The sequence below is a fragment of the Grampus griseus genome, assembly GCF_964374135.1.
Source record: "Grampus griseus genome assembly, chromosome: 6".
Lineage (NCBI taxonomy): Eukaryota > Metazoa > Chordata > Mammalia > Artiodactyla > Delphinidae > Grampus > Grampus griseus.
This window is the reverse complement of record NC_139000.1, coordinates 30,701,230-30,726,189: the sequence shown is the minus strand read 5'-3', so window position 1 is coordinate 30,726,189 and position 24,960 is coordinate 30,701,230. Positions and strand designations below refer to the sequence as shown.

At 39.5% G+C, this 24,960-nt stretch overlaps 1 protein-coding gene across 1 annotated transcript in view; it reads left to right on the top strand.

Annotated features, from left to right (window-relative positions):
* Positions 1-809: 809 nt before the first annotated feature.
* PLPPR1 (phospholipid phosphatase related 1) overlaps positions 810-24,960 on the top strand; it is a gene marked incomplete at both ends in the record, with an annotated part of 117,734 nt that continues 93,583 nt past the window's right edge. The window contains one exon of the mRNA XM_082657434.1: positions 810-872. Coding sequence (XP_082513560.1) covers positions 810-872 — 63 coding nt within the window. The remainder of the gene's footprint in view (positions 873-24,960) is intronic.

The following is a 24,960-nucleotide window of genomic DNA, read 5'->3' as shown; positions in this document are numbered from 1 at the left end:
TCTACTTGTTGTTGTTATTGTTTTAAGAAGAACCAAAATTAACTGATCTTTTAATACAGGAATATTCTCAGTTCAAAGTAGGACAGAAGAGTTCTAACAAATATTTAAAATACTCTGCTATAGGCCAGCTACTCCATTCTTATAGTCAATGTTTTGTGTTTGGAAAACACACACACACACACACACACACACGGCTGAGGGAACCCAGTGAGAGGGATCAGTGATGTATTAATCCAGAGTAGTTAATAGCCCTGCAGTCAAGGGAGCAAGGGCAGAGTGGTCACGGAAGGAAGTCAGGGATTAGTGCCTCAGTGCTAAATGTCAGCTCCAAAGGGAGAGGCGAAGGCAGAAATAAACGCGTCCCTAGATGGCAAACTGCAAGGATCAGGCACAGAAAGAGGAGATTCATACAGAATGGACAATAACAAATGTTTTGTCGCAAAAACTGCGTTCATGGCATGAGCACAGTCTACTGGGTTAAGGCACTGTGCAGCACCAGGTGATTAGAATTCTGTTCACTATAACTGTGTGCACAGGAGCTCCCTACCTGGTCATTTAGGCTCAAAGACTGTTCATGGCTAGTATACATTATTTTCTCTTCTCTGGACTGATTATTAGTCTGACTTGACTGTGTTGTAGATTAGTATTTTGCATTGTTTGTACACAGCTTGCTTATCTAGAGGGTAGCTGATATTTTTATGTAAATACCTAAAGGACTGCTAAACATATGGTTCTTAACACCATGCTATCTATTTCTATTTCAGCCTGGACAGTTTAAGACGGGGCAGCCTTGCTACATGTTGTAAGAAATGGCTGTAGGAAACAACACTCAACGAAGTTATTCCATCATCCCGTGTTTTATATTTGTTGAGGTAGGTGTATTTATTTGCCTTTACAGACAAATTGGAATAATTGTAGCAGTTTTTATGCTGAGAACTTGGATTATTTTGTAAAATTATTTAATCTTATGATAATGAAATTTTGATAGCACACATATTGGTAAAGAATTAATGAGATATGCCAAGTGTTTCTTGAATAGGAAGCCATAGAACAAGGTTCATGTATGGGGTACAAAATGTGTTTTATTAGATTTCTTTTATTTTCAGTGGTGACTTGAATATATTATTAATTATGAATGCAGCATTTTGATTAAATTATTTTTTAAAAAATCAATAACATGTTTTAGGAATTCAATAAATGAGGTTTACAGATGATGTTAGTTGATGGCCTTTTGCCTTGGAGCCCATATAGAGAAAAAGAAATCTTAGAGTTGACTCTCTCCACTGGGCAGTTTTCTTTAGTGGGATATTGAGAACTTGTATAGTGTGCAACTTCTTTTGTTCATAAATGATTTTGTTGAGTTGCTCCAACTTTGTACCAGCAAACAATTTCTCCAGCATCTTTTGGGTTAAACTTCCTGCACCCTTTCCCCACTGTACCTCCCTTTCTATAATGTTTGCTATGGAAGAGACAAAGACTTGGAAATTTTAGGAAATTTGGAATAATAGGATGGAAAAAAAAGCTACTCCAGGTTATCTCAAAATAAGATGTTTATTTGCCAGAGACGATATTATATCTGCCTTCTCCAAGAGATAGAGCATCTACTCCAAGAGATAGAGCATCTAACAGATTGGTTTTTAATCCTGAAAATTGTGTTTAAAATATGACGATATAAAGAGCTAAAAAGTAAATGTCCTAAGTTTCCTTTCTGGGTAACTGCCCCTATAGTCTCTCCATCCCAAGGATCAGCTGTAGCTTGTTCTTATGTTACGGGGCAGGGGATCTTTTCGGCTGAGTATGGGAGGACTAGGCACATTGATCCATTTTATTCCCTGTGTGAAAACAGACACTTGAATTAAACCACTACTGATATTAGCAAAAATGTACTTTCAGTACATATGTTATTTAAACACAGCCTATGAATCAATGAAACAAGTTTGGGTTTTGTTTTGTTTTGTTTTTATCTTCTAGCTCTTGAAATAACTTTAGCTGTTTACATAGTCAGTTGGATAATTTTGAGCATTCCGATTTTGGGGCCAAATATGTATGTTTGGCCGATCCTTGAGTTTCACCTTATAGATATCCCTTGGTAGTTTAGATGAACAAATATTACTAGATGATTTATTTTCTGGTGATATTTGTGAACCTGTTTGTATTGCAGAACCAGGTGGAAATATAGGAGATTAGGTTGGGACAGAGGTGTTGATAGAAGTTAAGATACTCAGACTCAAGCTATATCTCTGAAAGGGTAAACAAAGAACTCATCTCTCAACATAAACACATATTCTTAATACTCTTATCTTGCTGTACAAGGCCAAGAATAACTCCTTTCAGACAATAACTATACATTATATATATTGTGGGTTCTACTTACTGTTGTTCATATTGAAATTGTAATGTAGAAAAAGGAGTCCTTTCTCCCACTGCTCATGGAGGAAATGGTAGAAGGCTGTAACACTATATTTTTCAATGTTAAAACCCTTTCTCTTTTGTCATAAGAAAAATAAAATTTTAAAGTAAACTAGGGGAAATTTAGAATAAGTCACCTGTCATCATCCTTACCCTCATGGTAGCAATTTTATTTTAAATTTTCTTAAAAATAGAACAGGAAACAAACCTTAAAGTAAGAGATTTAATTTATTTCTGGAAGCTCTATCTCTAAAGATTTTCAGCCCTCTAATGTGTGAACGATGAGCTTGATGGGTAGAGCAAACAACAAAAGACATAAATTAGTCTTTGTATGCCTTAACCTGACACAGACATAAATATAAGAAAAATCTTGGAGAGGAAAGATAGCTTATTCTTTTTCTTGCTGTATTGTCATTCTTACTTTGCATAGAGGTTTAAGACATATCACTGACTTATCTGAAACAATCAGGAGAAAGAAAGAGAGGAAGTGAAGTAGAATAAAGTAGAAACTGAGAAGGGAAGAGGTGACTCTCAAAGTGGCTTTCATGATTCTCATGCATTTCATTCATCAAATGCTTATTGTTATACGTACCCCATGTTCATTGCTGCACTATTTACAATAGCCAAGATATAGAAACAACCTAGGTGTCCGACAATAGATGAATGGATAATGCAATTGTGGTGTATATATATGGTGGAATATTATTCAGCCATCAAAAAGAAGTGAAATACTGCCATTTGTGACATGTATGGTTCTCAAGGGCATTACACTAAGTGAAACAAGTCAGTCAAAGAAAGACAAATACTGTACGATTGTGAAATATAAATATGTGGAATACATATGTGGAATCTGAAAAGGAAAAAAAAAACAAGCTCATAGATACAGAGAACAGATTTGTGGTTGCCAGAGGTGGGGGGGTACAGTGAAGAGGACAGAAGTGGGTAAAGGGAGTCAAAAGGTTAAAAAAAATTGTTAAAGTCTCTTCTGAGATTGTGCAACAAAACTTTGAGTAAGATCCAATGGGAACAAAACAAAAGAAAATACTTATTATTTACCTGCATTATAACAGGAATATCAGAAAACTTGATCAAAAATAACTTGGTTAAAATGTCAATATGATCAATAAATATCTCTTCACATTGCTTTTTAATTATGAAAAGATTCAAACAGAGAAAGTAATATTACAGACATCATTGCACCTACCATCAAGACCAAATCTTAAAATTATGCCATATGTGCTTCAAATATTTTTTCAAGGAATATAAAATATTACAGCTATGGCTGAAGTCCTATTATCCTAGACCCAGAAGTAACTACAGTTGACCCTTGAACAATGTTGATTTGAACTGCACGATTCCACTTATATGGAGATGTTTTTCAATAGTAAACACTACAGTGCTACACAGTCCATGGTTGGTTGAATCCGTGGATGTGGAGGAACCATGGATCTGGAGTTCTGACTATAAGTTACATGTGGATTAACCCTCGCATCGTTCAAGGGTCAGTTGTATGTATGTGAAGTTAGAGGCTTCATTCCCTTGCATGATTCTTACGCATATTTTCATATTTTCCCTACATGTCCATATATTCATAAATTATATTTTAGGGAGATTTTACATAAATGATACCATAATGAACTTTCTTTTTGCAACTTACCTTTTCATTCAACATTATGTTTCTGAGATTTGTCCAGATTGGCAATTCATTCTTTTTAATTGTTGCATTTTATCCCATTGTGTGACTATACCTACTGAGGGATGGTTTGGTTGATTCTTTGTTGTTTATTTTTTTTAAGTTTTATACTCTTACAGCTTTTTTATTTTTTCTTTTTCTGCAGGAAATATTCTTATTTCTGTCTCTATGCACATGTGTGCAAGGGCTTTCCTTGGATTGCCTAGTGGTGGAATTGTGGGGAGATGATTACATTTTCCAGTTGTTTGTTGCTTCATTATAGAAACAATATTAATATTTTAAATCAGTTTTCTTGAAAAAACTTTGTTAAACTTGATTATTGGTTTTACTAGTATCTGTATATTTCTTAGATTTTTTTTCAGTTATATAATCTGCAAGTAGTAGCAGATCTGTTTTTTCTTTTCTGATTGTTACAATTAATTTGTTTTTCTTATTGCTTTGGCTAAGGCCCCCAGTGTAATATTGGATAAAGACAGTGGTAGAGGACATCCTTACCTTGTTGCTGATTTTAAAGGAAATACTTCAAGTGTTTCAATATTAAATTATAAATAAGCATGGACTTAGTTTTTCTGTTCTGCCTTCTAAATTAGATTCCTTGTTTGAATCCCCCTTTATGTTACAAATTATAGATTTTATTTCTATTCTTTTAAAGCTTAGTCCTAAATTTTAAATATATAAACAACAAAAATTGAGGTTAATCAATAGCTCTATGCTTCTTTTAATGCTATTTTTAGGTCACTTCAGGACCTGGAGTGTCATTCATGATTTTTATATCTTCCTTAAATTTTTCATTAATTTTTCAGTCAGGGCTTCAGTGACTTACCCGCATATTCATCAGTTTGGAGGTTTTTTTCTTACCATTCCTCCTTTTATTCTTCTCCTTCAGGATTTAATTTCCTCATGAAATTTATCCCTTAGTAGTTGTTTCAGGAAGGATCTAGTGAATTGTAAAACTTCTTAATATTTATCTGAAGTCATCTTTACATTACAATTAATCTGGAATGGTGATCTCTCTTGGCATTGAATTCTAGATTGACTAGTTTATTTTCTACTCTCAGAACTTTCATAATGTTAATCCATTTCACTCTCTTTCCATCCCATGTCTTTATTGTTGCTATAAAAACTCTTTTCTCTTATTACTGTTCTTAATAGGTAATCCACTTTTTCTCTCCAGTTGCTTTTACATTTTTCTTTGGTGTCCTGAAATTCAGTATAACATGTCTAAGTGTGTATTTATACTGGCTAGGACTTGTTTTACATCTTGAATATGAAGCCATGTTTATACCAATTCTATAAAACTCTCAGACATCACATCTTCAAATATTCTCTTCCTCCATTCTCTGTTCTCTTTTTCTATTTGATGTATGTTGGATCTTCTCATTCTTTCTATAGTCCATGTCTCTTAACCCATCTTTTTTTAATATCTAGAAGTTCTATGTGCATTTAAAAAAAATCTGTTTTTATGGTATTTCTATGCTTATGGTTTTTATTTTTTATTCTTTCAGATTATTCTCTTTTCTGAAATTCCTGATATTGTGATCCTCCTGTATGTTGTGTGCGTTGTCTCTAGCTCATGGTGGATTGTTTATTTCTATTTTTAATTATTCTTAGCTCATTTTCGGCAGAGCTTGCTTCCTCTGTAGAATGCTTCTGGGCCTTAGGGTTTAAGAGTATCTCTTTGGAAAGTTTTTACATGCATGTTTCTCTTGGGTTTACACTACTATATTTGTAAGTCAAATTTGCACAATCCCAAAGTATAATTAATCAAAGTTCATCTTCCTTGTAGTCTTCCTGTGCCAGCAGGTGGATTTACATAGAACACTTCTTCTCTGAAGTGAAAAGCAAGCTTTCAGGAATTCTGGGTTTTACATAGGAGTCTCAGTTCCAAATCAAGTCCTCAGGATGTCCTATCCTCATGGACATTAAAACCCAAACCTTGTTACTAAGATTGACATGTACCCCTTTCTCTAGTCCCACTTAGGTTCACCTATCATCAGTTTACTCAGTTACCACTCTTATTTTCGGTATGCTTTTTGATTGAGCTCACCTGTGAATTAAAAAGAAAGAAAAACGCTAACCATTGCTTGTAGATGTTTGCATTAGAATGTTTTCATGCCATCTTTGTTCCATGAATGCATTCATTCATTCAACACTCACTTTTTTAGAACTTATTTTTCTCTCCCAAGTCATTAAGTGTTTTGCTCTTTTTGCATACTTTACATACTAACTAGGTTTCTGTAACTTGGATCTCACCAAGTTTTTTGCAGGTCCATGGCTGTTGGGCCATGTTTAACATGTGTGGGAGATGGAGGGTGGGGATGAGAGACACAAAGTGCCCACAGGTGGAGCACTGATGTGTATTTTCTTGGTGATTTCAACTATATGAGCACAAAATTTTGACTGGGGGCCGGGGGGGTGTGTTTTATTTGTGGCAATTGGTGAGGAGAATAGATGCCAACCAGTCTCTAAAATTCAAATGTGCTGACAAAGCAGGAGCCTGCCTTCTGGGTGAATTTTTCACTTAGAAGGCTGAAACAGTGCTAGAGAGGCTATCTGACAAAGCAGCATGCAGCAGGAAAGCTCTCATGACGGTAACAAGTCAGGAGAGCATTGCTCTAGGTAATCCTTGAATGTCACAAACCAAAATAAGGGTTACGGTGTCACTGGAGAGAGAGCAAAGTTTGTAGATTAAGAGAGTACATACAGAAGGTAATGGGCTGAAATGAGGGGATTAACAGTGAGAGGACAGCAGAACAGATTGAGAAGTATGATATGCAATGGGTAATGCAGGTGCTTCCAGAAACCAAGCCCTCGAATGTTAGATATTCAGAAAAACGTCTCGTATACATCTCCCAGTGTCAGCTAATCCTTAAAATGTACCTTTCCAGGCTTCCCTGGTGGCGCAGTGGTTGAGAGTCCGCCTGCTGATGCAGGGGACACGGGTTCGTGCCCCGGTCCGGGAAGATCCCACATGCCGCGGAGCGGCTGGGCCCGTGAGCCATGGCCGCTGAGCCTGCGCATCCGGAGCCTGTGCTCCGTAACGGGAGAGGCCACAACAGTGAGAGGCCCGCGTACCGCAAAAAAAAAAAAAAATGTACCTTTCCATGCTGGCTTAAGCCTCTTAAATGGAAGGGCCTTGACAAGAGACTAATGACTTTAAGGGCCAGAATATAAACTTTTCTATCACTAATGAGAGGGAACTTCAGAATCACTAAAGTTCCGATATGTCCCACAACAATATTTCTGGCCAGCTTTCATCTCTTCACTGATCTGGTTCTACTAGAGCAAGTAAAAAAGAGCAAATGCTGAACTAGACAAAAGCTAGAAAAGTCAGAGGGTGTAGGTAAAGTGGTAGAAAGTTACCAACCTATAAATGAACATGAGGACATCAACTTCCTCATCCTCATTTTTACTCCTTGAAATCAATAATATTAATTTTGGGTGAGGATACATGTACAACAAAGTATCTTCAAAAAAGTGATCAAAATAATCAAATATTCTTTGTGGTTTTCGTCCTTAGTCCATTTTTCTCTTCCTCTCCCTCTGCCTTCCCTACCTCTGTCTCTCCCTTTTACTATATTTCTGATCCCCCTCCCTCTCTCCATGCTTTCCTTCTCTCTCTCCTTTTTTCTGTCATTTCAACAATACCTCTCATGCTTGAAGATCTACAAACGGAGAATTTCCCTGAGGGAAAACACACTCAAACTGGTTATTGAAGTATAATTTTTTTCCCTAAAAATAAGAATACAAGCTGTTTGAGATCTCACATGTCCCCAAAATCAACACTGGTGTACTTTTGCAAAATACTTAAGGCTGAGATATCCCTTTTGACAAATCTTCCCCAGATATCAGTGGATTCCTCTCAAGACAATTTCACTGCATTCTCTGTAAAATCATGAAAAACTCAGTCAAGTCTCTTTCAAATATATTTGTGCTAACAGCAAAACTCTAAATGGAGCTTAGCTTCCTTGGCAGACAGTATTAAGTACCAGGAGTTGTACATAATGAATGCAACTGTTGCTTGATATGTATAGATGTGACAGTTTTATCATTTTGACAGTTGCTTGTACTTGCAATTGTCGTTGCCTTTTTTGACAACTCATTTTTCTCAGCTGTAACCTACAAGGTGATTGTTATAAATCCCAGCCTGAAGGTAAATAATCTCATGATGTTCTGCAAGAACTGGGTGATTCTGAGTGTCTTTCTCCAGGGCCAGAAGTTAAGGAATTCCGCCTCATCATTTTTGGACAATGAGTGCCATTTCAGTATCTTTGTTTCATGCGCCTCAAATTTTAAAAGAAGAGTTGCTTGGCCTTGCTTTCTGCTCTTTACTTGCAGCTGCTAAGATTTAGCAGCTCTGATTGCCTTGTTTCTGAGACTTAGATTGCATTTATATTTAAGTCACATTGGGATCTTTTTCTCCTTTTAAAAGAAAAAGAAAAAAACTCTGCTGGTTCTTGCAAGGAGAAAGTATCAAAATCTTATCCTCATACATAGTAGAGTAGAATGAGAAAATAACTTGATGTCAGAAGCACTGGGTTTGAGTCCTGGCTCTGCCATTTACTGCTGCTAGAAACTTGCGCACCTTCTTTGAACCTCAGTTGCTTCATCTGTGAAGTGGAAATAGAAACAGCTTCTTCCTGAGCACTTTTGAGAAATGAGGTAATGCGCCTGAAAGTGCTTGTTAAGTAATAAGTGGTTAATAAATGTTAGCATAAAAATAATTTAAAATAACAGATTCTACCCAATATAAAACAAAATCAACAAAGATGAAAAATAAAACTAACCAAACACATACTCACACACACATATACATGGACACCAAACCCCTGACAATTAGAGAGGAATTCTGGCAGATTAATCCTCAGATATGCAACATTCCTGGTCTTAGGGGGATAATGTTTTTGGAATATATTGAGATGTTATCGGGTAAGGTTTCAAACAAAGTAATGAAAAATCTGTGGTCTTTTAAAACTTGCAATGACAAATGCACGTTGTAAAGTACTTTCCCATGCATTTCCTTATTTAATCATCATTTTGACTACTCTTTGCAGTACTGGGGCAAAAGGACGATGCCAATATTTAGGTATCTATTTTTCATATTATCAAAATACCAACGTTGAGAACCATCCACACCCAAGTGCCGTTTCCCAGGTTCTACCCAAGAATGCTTTCCTTAACTCAGCCACCTACTTGGTGTCGTTTTCCAGACCACCTTATTCCCATGCTGTATACAATGTGGTAGCATGCCTCCTATCAGTTTCCCTAATAATTGACAAAGCACCTTAAACCAAGCATTCTTCATGATGTTGCATGAATGCACCAATACTCTGATCCTCATAGAATTTTACATTCTACCCTATGGGTCACGAGCCCAGACAATCATGCCAAAATAATGACAGACTCTGGACTGAACAGTTATATTCTTCAAGAGCTATAAAAACATCTTGTCCCTACTGCAGTATATTATTTTGCACAGGCTGCAGGTGAATTCATTCTTTGCTTTGTGATGCATTTTTCTGATAAAATTCATCCTTTAAATATAATATGAAGCAGTCTAAGTTGTCACCGATATGTGTGGCTGGCCAAACTCTTTGTATTTCTCTTGATGTAATCTTGGAATTAGGATTCAAGCCTAATTTTTAAACCAATGCAATGTTATGATCATTTATTCTAAAACAACAACAACAAAAAAAAAAACCCTCGAATTCAAATCTATCTCATAGCATATGAAAATTATAATTTATAGGAATGTTGAAATAGCAATCTGTAGGGAGAAGCAGCTTGGCACTGTGTCCCAAAATCTTCAAGACTTTATACTCCCCTTTTGACCCCAAAAGCACACTTTTTTAATTGAAGCATAGTTGATTTACAATGTTCTGTAATTTCTGCTGTACAGAAAAGTGATTCAGTTATACATATATATACATTCCTTTTGATGTTCTTTTCCATTATGGTTTATCACGGGATATTGAATATCGCTCCCTGTACTATACAGTAGGACCTTGTTGTTTATCCATCGTATATATACTAGTTCGCATCTGCTAATCCCAAAATCTCAATCCTTCCCTCCCCCTTGGCAATCGCAAGACAGTTCTCTACTGTCTATTGCTCACACCTGCTCATGGAGGATTCCAGAAGCTCTCCAGTCTTCCCTGGTTAAGCCTGGGATTGATACCAATGCTCATGAAGCAGTCTCTGGGCTCTTGTTACCCAGAGAATTAGAGAATTTTGTTCATCAGCTCCAGCCATGCATATCCATTTTCTCAAGCAAAGAAGCCACATAAAGGTGCCTCATCCCGGCCTTCCCTGGTGGCGCAGTGGTTGAGAGTCTGCCTGCTAATGCAGCGGACACGGGTTCGAACCCTGGTCTGGGAGGATCCCACATGCCGCGGAGCAACTAGGCCCATGAGCCACAACTACTTACTGAGCCTGCGCGTCTGGAGCCTGTGCTCTGCAACAAGAGAGGCCGCGATAGTGAGAGGCCCGTGCACCGCGATGAAGAGTGGCCCCCGCTTGCCACAACTAGAGAAAGCCCTCGCACAGAAACGAAGACCCAACACAGCAAAAATAATAAATTAATTAATTAATAATCTCCTACCCCAACATCTAAAAAAAAAAAAAAAACGGTGCCTCATCCCTACCACTGCTGGCTTTGCTCCCATGGGGGGTGCTAATATCTCAGCCACTGGTACTTGTCTACACAGAGGATAGGAGAAAACCCTGCTCCCAACTTGATGTTTCACTTGGTCACCTGAACATCAGGGGGAGCTGCTGTGTCTCTAGAGCCTTCTGTTCACAGGACTCAGACCTGACTGAATCCACGTACTCGTGGAAGAACCAAAACCTAAGGCAGACACACTTGTCTCCTCTATTCGTGTTTTTCCTTCCCCTTTTTCCATGCAGATTAGTTCATGGAAAATGTTGTTTTGTGGACCATCAGCTGCATTGACTTCTCAGACATGCCAGGTGTGTTCGGGTCATGGCAGTAGATATTGTAGCCTCCAAGCCAGATAACCTCTCCATTCAAATTCTGCAGCACAGCTGTAAAACGTGATGCCATTTTGGAAATATGCATATGTGGCTATATAACTGCCTAGAAAGAAAAGGGATGTGCAAAAATCAGTGTTCGTCTCTGGGTGTTGGGATTAGAAGTACATTTTTTGCATAGAACTTGATTACTTTTTCTATCAGAGAAAAAATAACTCCCTTTTAAGATTACACTAAGTTATTGATGTGTATAGTATGAAATATGAAAATACCTTTGTACAAAGATAGAAACAGGCTACTTCTTCTGTAACTTAAACTCATTCACAAAAAATCTGCAGTTTCATATCATGTCTCAGTGTAGAATTAATTGAAACAATAGTGAGGGTTGCTCTTTCTAACACTGGCTTATTTTTTTACAGCACATACTACATGTTTGTCACCAACAGAAACCTTGGGGGCATTACTATAAATATAGTCATGCTTCAATTGTCAGTCTTGTTTAGAAAAACATATTTAGGAAAATATATTTGAGTGCCCTGGATTTTTCTCTGGTTATAGGGTGGTATATTAGATTGTTCATTATATAAAATAATGATTGTTCTTATTTTCAGTTTTAGAACTACTGTCTTTTCTACACATATTTGTGGAACTGTCCTTTTCTACTCAACTGGCAGCTCTGGCCAGAGTGCCTACCAGTGGCTGTATCTCCTTGTTGCCTGTTATGTCAGTGGAGTAAAGAATCCTTGTCCCACTCCTACCCCCAGACATTTAGCAGCACCAAAAATATCTCTCCTCACAGTTAAGAATAAAGGCTCTTAGTGCTAAATGGGGGCCTAGATCACTTTGCAAATCTCTCTTGTTTCAGATCAGATAATTGAGATTCAGAGAGGTTTAGTGACTTGTCTAAGGTCACACAGCTGGTTATTAACTGAGTTAGCAACCAAACCTGTAACTCTTGACCCTGTCATAATCAATAGCAAATTAAATTATTCATAGCCAAATAATTTCAAAAGCAGAAATATAAAAATCATCTCCTAATATTTATAGCAAGAACAATTATGTATAATGTATTATATCTGAATCTACTTCAATGTGATGTGAGGAGGAGCCTTCAAAAGTGTTAGATCCCAGGGCCTACAAAGATTCCTATAACAGCTCTGACTCACCTTCCAAAGGGGCCGGGGAAGCATCCCAGAGAAAGTTCATTTAGAGCGATACCTGAAGACTAGTGAGTGTTCACTCAACTGAAGGAAAAGGAGGAGGGGGGAGTCTTCTAGGAGGAAGAGACAGCTTGGCATGAGCCAAGAACTAAGGATCTACAGAGAATTGAAAAGCTGGAAGAGTTTTAATAAGGCTGGAGCTTAAAGGATAAGACAGGGATTAGTGACAGAGGAGACTGGCAAGGCAGACAGAGGCCAGGTCATGAAGTACCTTGCAGGCCATATTAAGCAATGTATGTATCCAAAAGGCTTTGGGAAACCAGGATACTTCTGGATATTTTAAGTTTATGCCTTATCTGATAACAGGAAATGTCAGAGAGAAGTGATGATGAGAACCTGGAACCAAGGAGAGGAAACATGAGCTCAGGTCTGCACTATTTACAATAGATACCATCTCTCTCCAGACTGTAGAACAGCATTCTTAGAGAGATGAACAAGTGTCATGGACCTAGGGCCCTCATTGCCCTCTCTCCATAATATGTATCAGACAGATGAGAAGAATGTGAAAGGAACAATACTTCATCAAAAAAATTCTGAGCATAGCCAGTTGCTTTTAGAAGTACCATGTCACCTTTTATCATAACCCAGGAAACTTTGAAAAAGATGGTTTCAACAGTTGGTCTGGCTTTGATGCTTCCCAAAGCTGCACTGGTTTATATGCAAGCTCCCTGTAACAAAGACTTGAAGATATTTTTTTCCTAAGAATCCTGACCAACACATGTAGGTACAATGACTTCATTTTCTGTTTCAATGTCAACTCTTCTTATTTTTCCCCTATATTCACTCCTACTCATCACACCATCTTGTTGGAAAAGCATGGTCACTCCACCGTAAGGGTATCTGGTAATTTTGCCCCTGACCCATGATCAGTTGGCTGCATCTATATTTAAAGTGACTTTCCAGAATTAGACTTCCAACGTGCTAACCATCCACATACTCTCATTATAGTCCCCTTACAAGCAACAGCTTATATTTGAAAAAATGGGACATAGGGAAGTAAGATCCATCTGTGGCCAATTTAGAGATTTTTCTCTCCCAGACACTGGTTAACACACATGGGATGAATTTATGGTCTTTGTCGCCACTAGCACAGTATTTTCACACAGTGGCCCAGGGACCCCTTGCTTTGGAACAATTGGGTGCTTGTTAAAATTCAGGTTCCTGAACCCAACTACTGATCTTAATCAGAATGGGGGCAGGGGGCTAGAGATATGTATTTTTCTATGTCTTTCAGGTCATTATGTCCAGTAAAGTTGAAAACTAAGTCGATCAATAAAGCAATTCATTGTAGACAGACACAGTGCAGCAAATGCGGGCAGCACCCTGCCCATTTTTCCTTGACCCAGGGCACTTGCAAACAGTCCTGAACAGACATACAGGTTTCTCTGTCCTCTGTCTAGAGGCCATTCTCTAGCTGTAGAAACATGCTAGGCCTAACAAGTTAAGGAGGCCATGATTGCTGGGGGGGTTACCTTCAGTTCCCCTTGACCAGTGAAGAAGGCCATGATGGTGGATAAACTGTCTACCTTCCTCACTCCTCAGCAGGACTATTCTGAAGGTAGTTTCACATAGTCTCTGAGAGGTTCCCAGCGAGGTAGAATGCCAGTTGCCCCTAGGGGTAACCTATTCACTAATGCACCTTCACTGGCTCTCCTCCCTTCCTTGTCTCCCTTCCCCCTCCTTCAGGTGCTCCCTGGGTCACTTCACAAATAAACTCCTTGCACCCACATCACTGTCTCAAGGTCCACTTTGGCGGGGGGAAGCGGATCCCAGACTAAGGCAGAGAATATACTGTATGTGGAGTAGAACAACTTCATTCCAGCGAAATTAGGGGATAAGATTTGAAGAATGGAGGGTGAAAAAATTTTTTTAAGAGATTCGATAAAGGAAATTTAATTAAATCCACCTAATTAAAATTGAGTCAATAACTGCCCGGGCCGCAGAAACCATGCTGCAAGCCCACCTGGGTGCTGACTGCCTCCTGACACTTTTAAAAATGGGCATCGCGGTGGTGGTGCGGATCCTGTCAATTAAGTGGAGAATGGGGAAACAAAGGTTTTTCCCCCAAACCTTTAAGGTAGGTTTTTGTTTGGGGTGGGTTTTTTTTTTTTTTCTCCTGCCCTCTGGATTTTTACTTTTAAATCTTAAGTGATATACTGCAGGCCTCAGGCATGACAGGCAATGAGCAGGTGAAGAACCAGTGGAAAAGCGTTCAAAAACTCCTGTGTTAGCTAACAGGCTTCTGAATGTATCGCTCGGGTCCACAGAGAAGGCTGGAGAAGGTAGCAAGGAGATGCTGTATCGGCTACTGCAGCCTTAAAACAAAGTTGGTGTCTCTTTGGACTTTAAAATTGTTCCTATGCAGCTTATTTTATTTTTGTTTAATCAAATAAACAAGAGGGTTTTTCCATGGAAAAAAAAAATTGAGTCAATTCAGGCAATTTTATTTTTCACACTGTTTGCTATTATTTTTGTGTGGGTGTGCATCCCCTTATGAAGTTTAATGTGCTCACCATCCTTCTGAAAGTATCCTAATCACTTGATATTAAATCCTGCAGCTTTTTCTTGAAAATCTTCAGATTTTTCTGGAGATAAATATTAATTCTGTGTATACTACATGTAATTTAGATAACTGAGGAATTAATTTTCTTTTGATAGTAGACAAAAGAATGCTTAGCCAACAGAAACAACAAAAAAAATTTAAACACTCATTTTCACTGGAACTACATGTTATTTGACCAAACAGTTGAGGGCTCAATTGTTCAAACTTACCTTTGGCGTGTCCTAAGACAAGGCACTGTGAAGCTGAAATCTGGTGTGCTTTCTTTCCAGCCCTAAAGCATGAAATTTGGGAGAAGTTTGAATTTGAGGGTCTGACAAAACAGCTGTCAGACCTTACTAAGCATCTCCAAGTTGCAGTTTTCTCATTTGTTAAAGGGTAATAATAATAATACTAATAATACCTGGTTCATTAAATTGTTTTAAGGCTGAAATAGTGTTTTTAAGATGCCTGGCACATGGCAGGTAGATGCTTTACTACTCATTAGCTCACAAGACAGCCCGGCTAGAACCACACACCATGAAACAGCCAGCATTTATCAGCTCAGGAATGCCCTAAGGTTTCTTATCTACTTTTATTCAACTCGCTCTGTTCTGTCATTTTTACTCAGTAACTGTCTTGGGCTGAAGGAGAGGTATTTATAGGAGGCTGTGTAGCTGGTGTCTGCTATCTGCAAACGTTTGGCTGACCTTGGCATAGTCTCTAGCTCAAGTGAAAACCCAAATGGCTGACTTTCAGCCTAGTGACATACACAAAATTTAACTGTTTGCCTTCCACGGAAATTAGTCTATTTTGACAGAACTGAAGGAGAAGACAGTTCTGACACTCTTCAGGCACAAGATGCAAAATAGCCAATTGATCTTGTCCAGCCAGTTTAGGGCTTTATGTACCTGCCCTTGCCACTAAAAAACAACCCTGGGGGCTTCTCTGGTGGCTCAGTGGTTGAGAGTCCGCCTGCCGATGCAGGGGACACGGGTTCGTGCCCCGGTCCGGGAAGATCCCACATGCCGCAGAGCAGCTGGGCCCGTGAGCCATGGCCGCTGAGCCTGCGCGTCCGGAGCCTGTGCTCCACAACGGGAGAGGCCACAATAGTGAGATGCCCGCGTACCGCAAACAAATAAACAAAAAAAAAACAACCCTGGGTTGTATAAAATCTTTCCTTTTAGATTGATCATTCAAGCTTGCATTGTAAGTAATGACAAATCCTCCAACACATATTTCCAAGTGAAATCAGCACCTTGGTTTTTTCTTTGATGTGTGGAACGTTACTACTTAGGTTGTTTGATGCCTTCCTGGTGTAGAGAATTTCATGCTGATTCCTTAACGGCAAATTCCACTTTTTATTGTGAGAGTCTTTCATTAGTGAACATATTTTTGTTGTATTATATATATCCCCAGTCTTCTCCCAAAGTACTCTGTGTACTCTGGCTTCTCTGGCTTCTCTTGTCTTACCTTTGTGGTTACATTCCTAGAGGTCTTATCTTTTGAGGGCTAGGGTGGTATATTTTTCCTCTTCAGATCTCTGATACCTATTATAGAAAAGTGATTTGTACAGAGCATATATGCTTGTCTTAGGTTGGATTCCTCCAGAACAGACCCTAAAACAAAGATTTGAGTGCAAGTAGTTTGAAAGTACCTGTTAGAAATGGGAAAGGAATAAAGCTAAGACATGGTGAGAGCAGGTTCCCAGGGTGAAGCACTGGGCTCAGTGCATGCTGGAGACTCCTAAGAGGCCGCCTAGGAGACGCCTCAGAGTGATCTCAATTGAGGGATGAGGAAGCTGGAGTATTTATCATATGGTAGCTGCATCATTGTTTGAGGTTTACTCCAAGGGACATTGATTCCTGGGCGCTCTGGCCAGCCCTGCACGCATCCAGCACACTCCCACATCTCAGGAAGCCCTCAGGCAGAGGATCACTGTGAGAAAACAGTGAGTGCCAAGGGACTGTGGGCAGGGCACCGGCTACCTCTGATGTAAGGCTCAGTAAACTCTTATTGTACAGAACTGAATGGAATTTGCCAAGAGCTATAAGAAATGTCAAATGACTCTAAGATCTGAAATCATTGATTTTTACTCACCTCCTGCAGATGCATGTTTTCAACAGTATCAATTTTGTCAGGGCTGAATGATTTGGGGGCAGTGCCATCTCTAGAAGCAGCAGGAGGGCAGTGTTTATTCTAACTCGATCACACCGTTGGGATGTCTTCCATACCCAGGCTGTGTTACAGATGGAGCAATAAAAGTACTTTTTATGCTTTTTTACATTCCTTTTTCTTATATACTTTTTTTAAACATCTTTATTGGAGTATAATTGCTTTACAATGTTGTGTTAGTTTCTGCTGTATAACGAAGTGGATCAGCTGTATGTGTACATATATCCCCATATCCCCTCTCTCTTGTGTCTCCCTCCCACCCACCCTATCCCACCCCTCTAGGTGGTCACAAAGCACTGAGCTGATCTCCCTGTGCTATGCGGCTGCTTCCCACTAGCTATTTATTTTACATTTGGTAGTGCATATAAGTCAATGCTACTCTCTCACTTCGTTTCAGCTTACCCTTACCCTTCCCTGTGTCCTCAAGTCCATTCTCTACATCTGTGTCTTTATTCCTGTCCTGCCCCTATGTTCTTCAGATCCTTTTTTTTTTAGATTACATATATATGTGTTAGCATACAGTATTTGTTTTTCTCTTTCTGACTTACTTCATTCTGTATGACAGACTCTAGGTCCATCCACCTCACTACAAATAACTCAATTTCGTTTCTTTTTATGGCTGAGTAATATTCCATTGTATATATGTGCCACATCTTCTTTATTCATTCATCTGTTGATGGACATTTAGGTTGCTTCCACGTCCTGGCTATTGTAAATAGAGCTGCAATGAGCATTGTGGTACATGACTCTCTCTGAATTATGGTTTTCTCAGGGTGTATGCCCAGTAGTGGGATTGCTGGGTCATATGGTAGTTCTATTTTTAGTTTTTAAGGAAACTCCTCCCTACTGTTCTCCATGGTGGCTGTATCAATTTACATTCCTACCAACAGTGCAAGAGGGTTCCCTTTTCTCCACACCCTCTCCAGCATTTATTGTTTGTAGATTTTTTGATGATGGCCATTCTGACTGGTACAGTATGGGATCTCAGTAGAGACCTTAGGGAAGAAAGACTCTATGGTCCTTTGGAAACAGTACTGGGCCAGGAGTTGGGGAGTTTAAGCTTTTATATTCTTTCTTGCATGACCTTATAGGCATGTGGCCTTGCAGAAATCACATTGAACCTTCTAGCCTCATTTGCTGACCTGTGAAATGGATAGATTGAACACTAAGGTTTCTTCCAGGTTCAAGTATGATTGTCCTATGAAATAAGGCAATGGGACTTGTATATTTTATATGTGTATATATATTGTATATATTATATGTACATATGTGGATGAAGTAGAGATTGGGAGACAAAAATACAGACTTACACATATGTGCAAATTACACATATTTATTTCTGTAACATGTGTGTCTTTATTCTGTAGTTATTTTTATTCCAAAAATGAGAGAACAAATTGTTATGGCATTCAGAATATATCCTATTCTAATAATTCTTTCCTCTGAAAGCAAATGGTTTCTTCTCCCACTTACAAATGAGAATATATTTTCCATGTAGGATCACAACAGGAAAGGGAATTTGAGAATGAGAATTCTATCTTTGTTTTCTTGTGACTGACATGATTAAGTGGTCTGCAGAGATGAATGTTGGTTGCAAACTGTGTTAAAATAACCTTAGGTTGCTTCCTCAGGTAATGTAAGTTTCTCTTAATTTCCCATCTGTCTTCATAAACTCAGCAGGATTATACCAGTATAGAAGGATTCCCTATTTCTAGATGTTAAAAAAAACAAACCCAACCTTGCAGTTTTTGTATTTGTTTTGCTAATTTAGCGTAAGTGTTGGTTTTGTACCCTAATAAATGTAAGGTTTTATCCTATTTGTTCCCAAGAGATACAGAGTGGTGTGTGAAGGGGTGGGAGCAACCAGTTCAAACCCACTGGTAGAGCTCACGTACCCCAACCCCTATCTCTTCGAGGACTTCACATCATACTATGAATAGGGAAATCCAGTATTTCGAGATAAAGATGAACATTATGTCGTGATGGAGATGTTGAAGAGAAGGAAGTTCACGTCCTAGGCTAGCACCACAGCTAATCACCCCCGATTCTGACCTTCCCATTTGGGTCCTTTAAGGGAGTGTGCCTGGGCTTGGCTGGCGATCAGCTGAGGATGCAGAATGTGATTCACTCCGGTTTTGAGGTCCAGCCGCGTTTATGGACACTCGGCAGCTGCTGCCCCCGTGTATTGGGAGAGCAAAGCCACAGCCAGGCCCTTCTGTTAGTGCTTTGCCACTGTGCATGCCTGTTCATCTCCCTGGAGACCAACCCCACTCCAGGCTGGGTCCTCAGAGCCCTGGAAGTACAGAATGGGTTTCTGAGATTCTCTAGCTTCTCTAGTAGGGCTGATATTTTCTTACTGGGCTAATCAGTATGTCTGAGTTCCCAACAGACCTTTGAGTCAAATTCAACTTTGGAACTGTTTCACAGCTGGGGACAATGTAGGAGCCCGTGCTCACCCCAGTTCAGTCTAGTCTAGCACAAACCTTAGAGTGGGTAATGGTTATGTTTCAATGCCCATCGAAAGGAAAATGGAGTCATTAATGCTTGCAAAATCCTTCTGTATCTACAAAGAGGCTTCATAAGTTCAATGCATTTTTTTGTTTCTTTTTGGAAATTATCTTTCTCTACCCTCAAGGTCTTAGTGCAGTGGTTCTAAAACTTCAAAATGTATGAGAATCAATAGAAGGGTTAGAAATGTAGATTCCTGACTCCTCAGAGATTAGATTCAGATAAGATGGTTGATTAGGAATCTGCATTTTAAACAATTACTCCATATAATGCTAAATGCAATTGGCAGGTGGACCTTACTTTAAGAAAAACTCTTTTAGAGACGCTCATATGATAAGTGTTTTTGAAAACTCTCTTTTCCAAGAAGAGGTCTTGTCATTGCCAGAAACTGGGTGTTTCTAAACAGAAGTAAATCATGGATAAGCAGTGCTTTGTCATCTATAGGAAAATAGCCAATAAGTATGAATGCACACCCGAAAGTCATTATTGTTATTGGGGGCATATAGGCATTTAAGCATTTTGTTTTATATTTTCACCTATTTTTTGATGTTTATTGAGTTCTCATTGAAAATTCGCTTTGAACATGACAAATATAGCCACTTAAAAGATCTTTCATATCATGGACTAGTCTCTGACCTTAAAAATATTCAATCAAATGATTTACTTAACATTTATTACATACATATTTATTGTAAGTTTTCTTGGTGCTGGGCCCTATGCTGGCACTGAAGTGAGGCCACATTTGAACTCTCCCGTGAATGTTATATGACTGTCATACAAATCTGGGGCTTGTGTACAATACACAGGCTCAGTCAAACGTAAGTTTTGTTTACACTTACTTAGTGCCGCTTACTTAGTTTTGCTCAGTTTAGGAATCATAACCTTTCCTGTAATGGTGAGAAAGACATAGAGGAGTGCTCTGTGTATCCTTATAGAGAACCTCAGCTGTTGGTTGGAAGAGGGTAAGATGGTCATGTGGGTGGGGGCTGGAGTGTGATCACAAATTACACCAACATATTTCCTCAGGGATTGGGCAAATGTGAGAATTAAAGTCACGGTGACCAAACGATTTATAGGAGCTAGACTATTTCTCAAAAGTGAGGCTGAAAAAGGTTTAAAAACTATGATTGCCTGGAAGCCTTTTTCACTTAAGACTTTGTCAGTACAACAAAAAACTGAATGTCTGAATCCATCCTCTGGAAAGGAAGATAGTAGAACAGACTTGGCCACACACACACAACAAACACATGCGATGTCCAGGCGCACACCCTTAGCCTTCTCATTAACTTTCTGGAAGCCCCCTCTGAGTGTAGACATTGTCCAGTGGTTCTCAAGGTAGTATATCTGGGGATGTTTAGTAAATGCCCGCTGCTTTGACATACCAACCCGAGACTCCGTCGCTCCAGTCTGCAGCCTGCGCTTTCTCCCAGGGTCTGAGCTCTCTGCATAGAACAGAAAAACCTTTCTTCTTCTGTCCTTTTGTGTTACAAGCACACAGGGTTCTCTTGCTCTACAGCAAGGTGGGCAGAGGTGGGTACAGGAAGAGAGAAGGTTTAAACTTGGATCCTTTGTCAGCAGATTATCTTCTTGAAAGGTGTTGGAAGTGAACATTGATTCAGCTTCCAGCTAGGACACCCAGGTTTTCCTGCTAAACTGCTGAGTATATGACTTTCTGTGGGATAATTATATTTTCTCTGGAACTTCCACCGGCACCTGGAGTCCCTCTTTCCTCCAGGAACTCAGAGCTGCTCCAGGAACCCACCAGCGGAGAAGTGGGTCCCAGCATCACTAGGTCTACAGGGCCTTGGGGTTTGACATCCCCTGTAAGAGCATAAAGTAGACCACCAGAGTAACCCCACCATTGCCTGCCCAGGACTTAGAGCGAATATAACCCCTCCCTGTTGGAATCCCTCCAAAAAAGGACATCACCTACCTGCTCCTACCCTAGGTAGGGAGTATGGACACACAAAATATACATGTGAGCTAAATGTGATTGTTCGCATTATCTTGATTATTTGCTAGATTACGCTTTTTACAATCTATAAGTTGTTTGCTTTTTTGTGTGTGATTTTTAAAATTTGCTTTTTTATTCTGTGTCTCACTCAGTAGACTGTAAGCTCCATGCATAACAAATGAAGGTAATAAATATTGGTTCAGTGAATAGACAGGTAAATAAACCCTCAAGAAAAATATATCCAACCCCCTTCCTTTCCCCTCACTTGTTCCTTTTCCGAGAAATGAAGAGGAATGAGATAGAGAAGGAACTAGAAGCATTAGACCACACTGACCTGCAGGATTAGTACAAGCGCTGCTGTCTATCTTTTAATTGCACCTGGCCTGGAAGAATTAAGCAGAGTTGTCTTCAAACCTTCTAATTCTTTTATTCAGTTTTGGGTTTTTTTTCCCAGTACCCTGGTTTTCTCCAGCTGTGGTTTGATAGTCTTCATACTCTAAGTAATTAGGTAACGTGCTTGCTTTCTTGGAGCCTACATGCATTTTCAGAATATTGTTCCAGCAGCCTGAGATGGAATGATGGGGGTGAGGAGAAAGTGAGGGGAAGCAAGGGGAATAGAACCCAAGCTTCTACCCCTTAAGTCAGCTTCAGGCTATGTGACATCAGGCCCCCCCCACTCACCACCAATGGCGAATACATCAGTAATGGACAGTATCTTAACATATGAAGTGATCAAAGAATTTCTGATGGAACCATGATCTACCTCTTGTCCTTCAGGAATTAGGGGAAGAATTCTGAGCCTATGAGAGAGTTTGAAAATGGAAGGAGTGCTCTTCAGGGAGGGGACAGAATACATATCCAGAAGTAAGCAGTGACATAACTAGGGAAACAGGGCTTCCTATAGTCTAAGGAGAGGTCCTGAATGGAACGATGGCAGCCTCATCCTACCTGCAAACATATTTTGTTTGGGTCACACAGTATTTTAACAGGAAACTTTACATGAAATTCCAAGTTCTGATCCCTCTTGGAAAATTGGGAGATCTGGTAACACTGGGATCACATCCCATAATGCAACAATCTCCTGGAGCTGGAAAAGAGCATCCCCTTTAAATAGAACATAGAGTTTTTGGTTAACCAAGACCCATTACTACCTATTACCTTATATTCTCTCAATTTCACTCATTTATATTGGTCCCTGTAGGCTGCGAGATTTCAACTCTGGTCTGTGGGGTAGATTTTAGAATTTTCAAAGGGACAGTACACACTGGATATTTCATTGGCAGAATGGAAGTGAATGGCAGTCACTGCCTGACTCCACCGGAGAGAACCAAAGGCTCTGAGTAGGTGTGTTTCTTGCTTATACATCCTTAGGAGACACATGCATGGAGAACATCTCTTGAACCTGAGCATCTGTTGGTGGTTGAAGACTTCTTGGTAGTGGTGGTGGTGGGCTTTCTGCCCCCTTGTGACAGTTTTCTTTGTCAGCACAAATTTTAGCTTTGCATTTTAGTCAATTTGTGCTGCTCTGTAAACACTTGCTAGTACCTCTTTTGGACATTACAGCCATTCTTTAATCTTTATACCTCAACCTTCATTTGTTCTAAATGGCTAAGTATCTCTCTACTGGAAAATTTGCCTAGTCTTAGTAAATGTGTGTCTGTTATTCAGATTAGTTTTGCCAAATCACTGAATATAATATCCTCAGGGTAGAATAAATTAATACACTTGTAAAGGTAATTCCATTAAGTACTTTTGCCACAGCAGTCAGAAAAAAAGATATAGAAAAGTTCTAATGACTCCTTTGGAGTGGTTTTGTAAAACACTCATACAAATTCTAATGACTCATAAACTGTAATTTGGTACCTTTCACATTTACAATGACAGATCTCTCTGGCCACTGTCATCCTCCTTAATAGTTCCCCACTTTGGCCTGGCTCAACAAAGAGAAACATCCAATTTGGGCCTGCCATTTCCTCTCTCTGTGCTTCCTTATTCACTCCCTAACAATCATTTATTGAGCAAACCCATTAAGACCTCGGTTAGGAAAGAGGCCTGCCCTCAGAGAACTCAGAAACTAATAATCGAGTGAAGAATTAGACCTGTGGGTCTCAAGGGGCAGGCCCCAACGTGTAGCCTCAGCGTCCTTGCAACTTGTTAGAAATGCAAATTCAGAACTCCCACTCCAGATGTAATGAACCAGAAAGTCGAGGAGTTGGCCCCCTAATCAATGTGTTAACAAGCCCTCAAGGTGATTCTGACATACATAAACCTTTGAGAACCCAAGTGTCTTGTGTTCCATTCACATAAATTATACTCCAAGTTTCTTCACAAAGCTTCCTCAGAAGCGAAACAGATAAGCTAAGGCATGCGGTCCATGGTATCCAAAGAGGCAGAATTTTTTCCTCTGAGTTTTTCCTGTCTACTAGAGCTGTGTGCTGTGTGGCTATTTCAGCATAGATATGGTATAGACAGGATCAACCTTTAAGGTAATTGTGGAGTGAATGAATCATCTACTCCTTGTCTGTCTCTCTGTTTAGGGTCCTTTCTCAGATTTCTTGGGCACCTTCAGCCCACCAGCACCTCCACAGCCCAATAATCTGTGCTTCTTCCCTTTACACAGTCTCCTTTCCACTGTCTATTGATCAGACATAGAATCGAAGGTTCACAAAGAGGGACTTCTGTTTGGTGTAAACCATGAAGATGCATAGGGTAAAATCAGCAACATATTTTGAGCAGTTTTTGACAGTGCAGTTTTCTTTCTAGCCAAAGTATTTGATTTCCACATCAAATGAATGTGAAGGAATCTGACCATTCCAGGTTTGTCCATTTTTCAGCTACTGAGATAGTCCCTCCTTATAAGGAATTTCTGCAAATGTGGATTACTTTACTAGTGAGAAGTTTTTTTTGTTGTTTTCTTTGTGGTATGCGGGCCTCTCACTGTTGTGGCCTCTCCCGTTGAGGAGCACAGGCTCTGGACGCACAGGCTCAGCGGCCGTGGCTCACGGGCCCAGCCGCTCTGTGGCACGTGGGATCTTCCCAGACCGGGACACGAACCCGTGTCCCCTGCATCGGCAGGCGGACTCTCAACCACTGCGCCACCAGGGAAGCCCAAGTTTTTGTTTTTTAATTTTATTGGGGTATAGTTGATTTATACCAGTGACAAGTTTTAAAAATAGCACATCAGCTATCTTCTGCATCATAGACTCACTGATCTAATCATTTGTTCTGTTCTCAAGGTGAACACTGATTCTTGCAGGCAGGTTGTGCAGTGACTGTTAATCTGGGTTTGAGCTCAGGAATAATGGAGACTTAGATGTGAAAAATGAGCAGTACTTCCTAGAAGTATAGGGATTAGTTTCATAATCACTTACATTTCCATCAGGTATAGAATTATTTTTAGAATTATAAAACCAAATGTTATGTACAATTGCTATGTCCTGACAATTGCTTTAAGCTGCATTCATCACCTGTG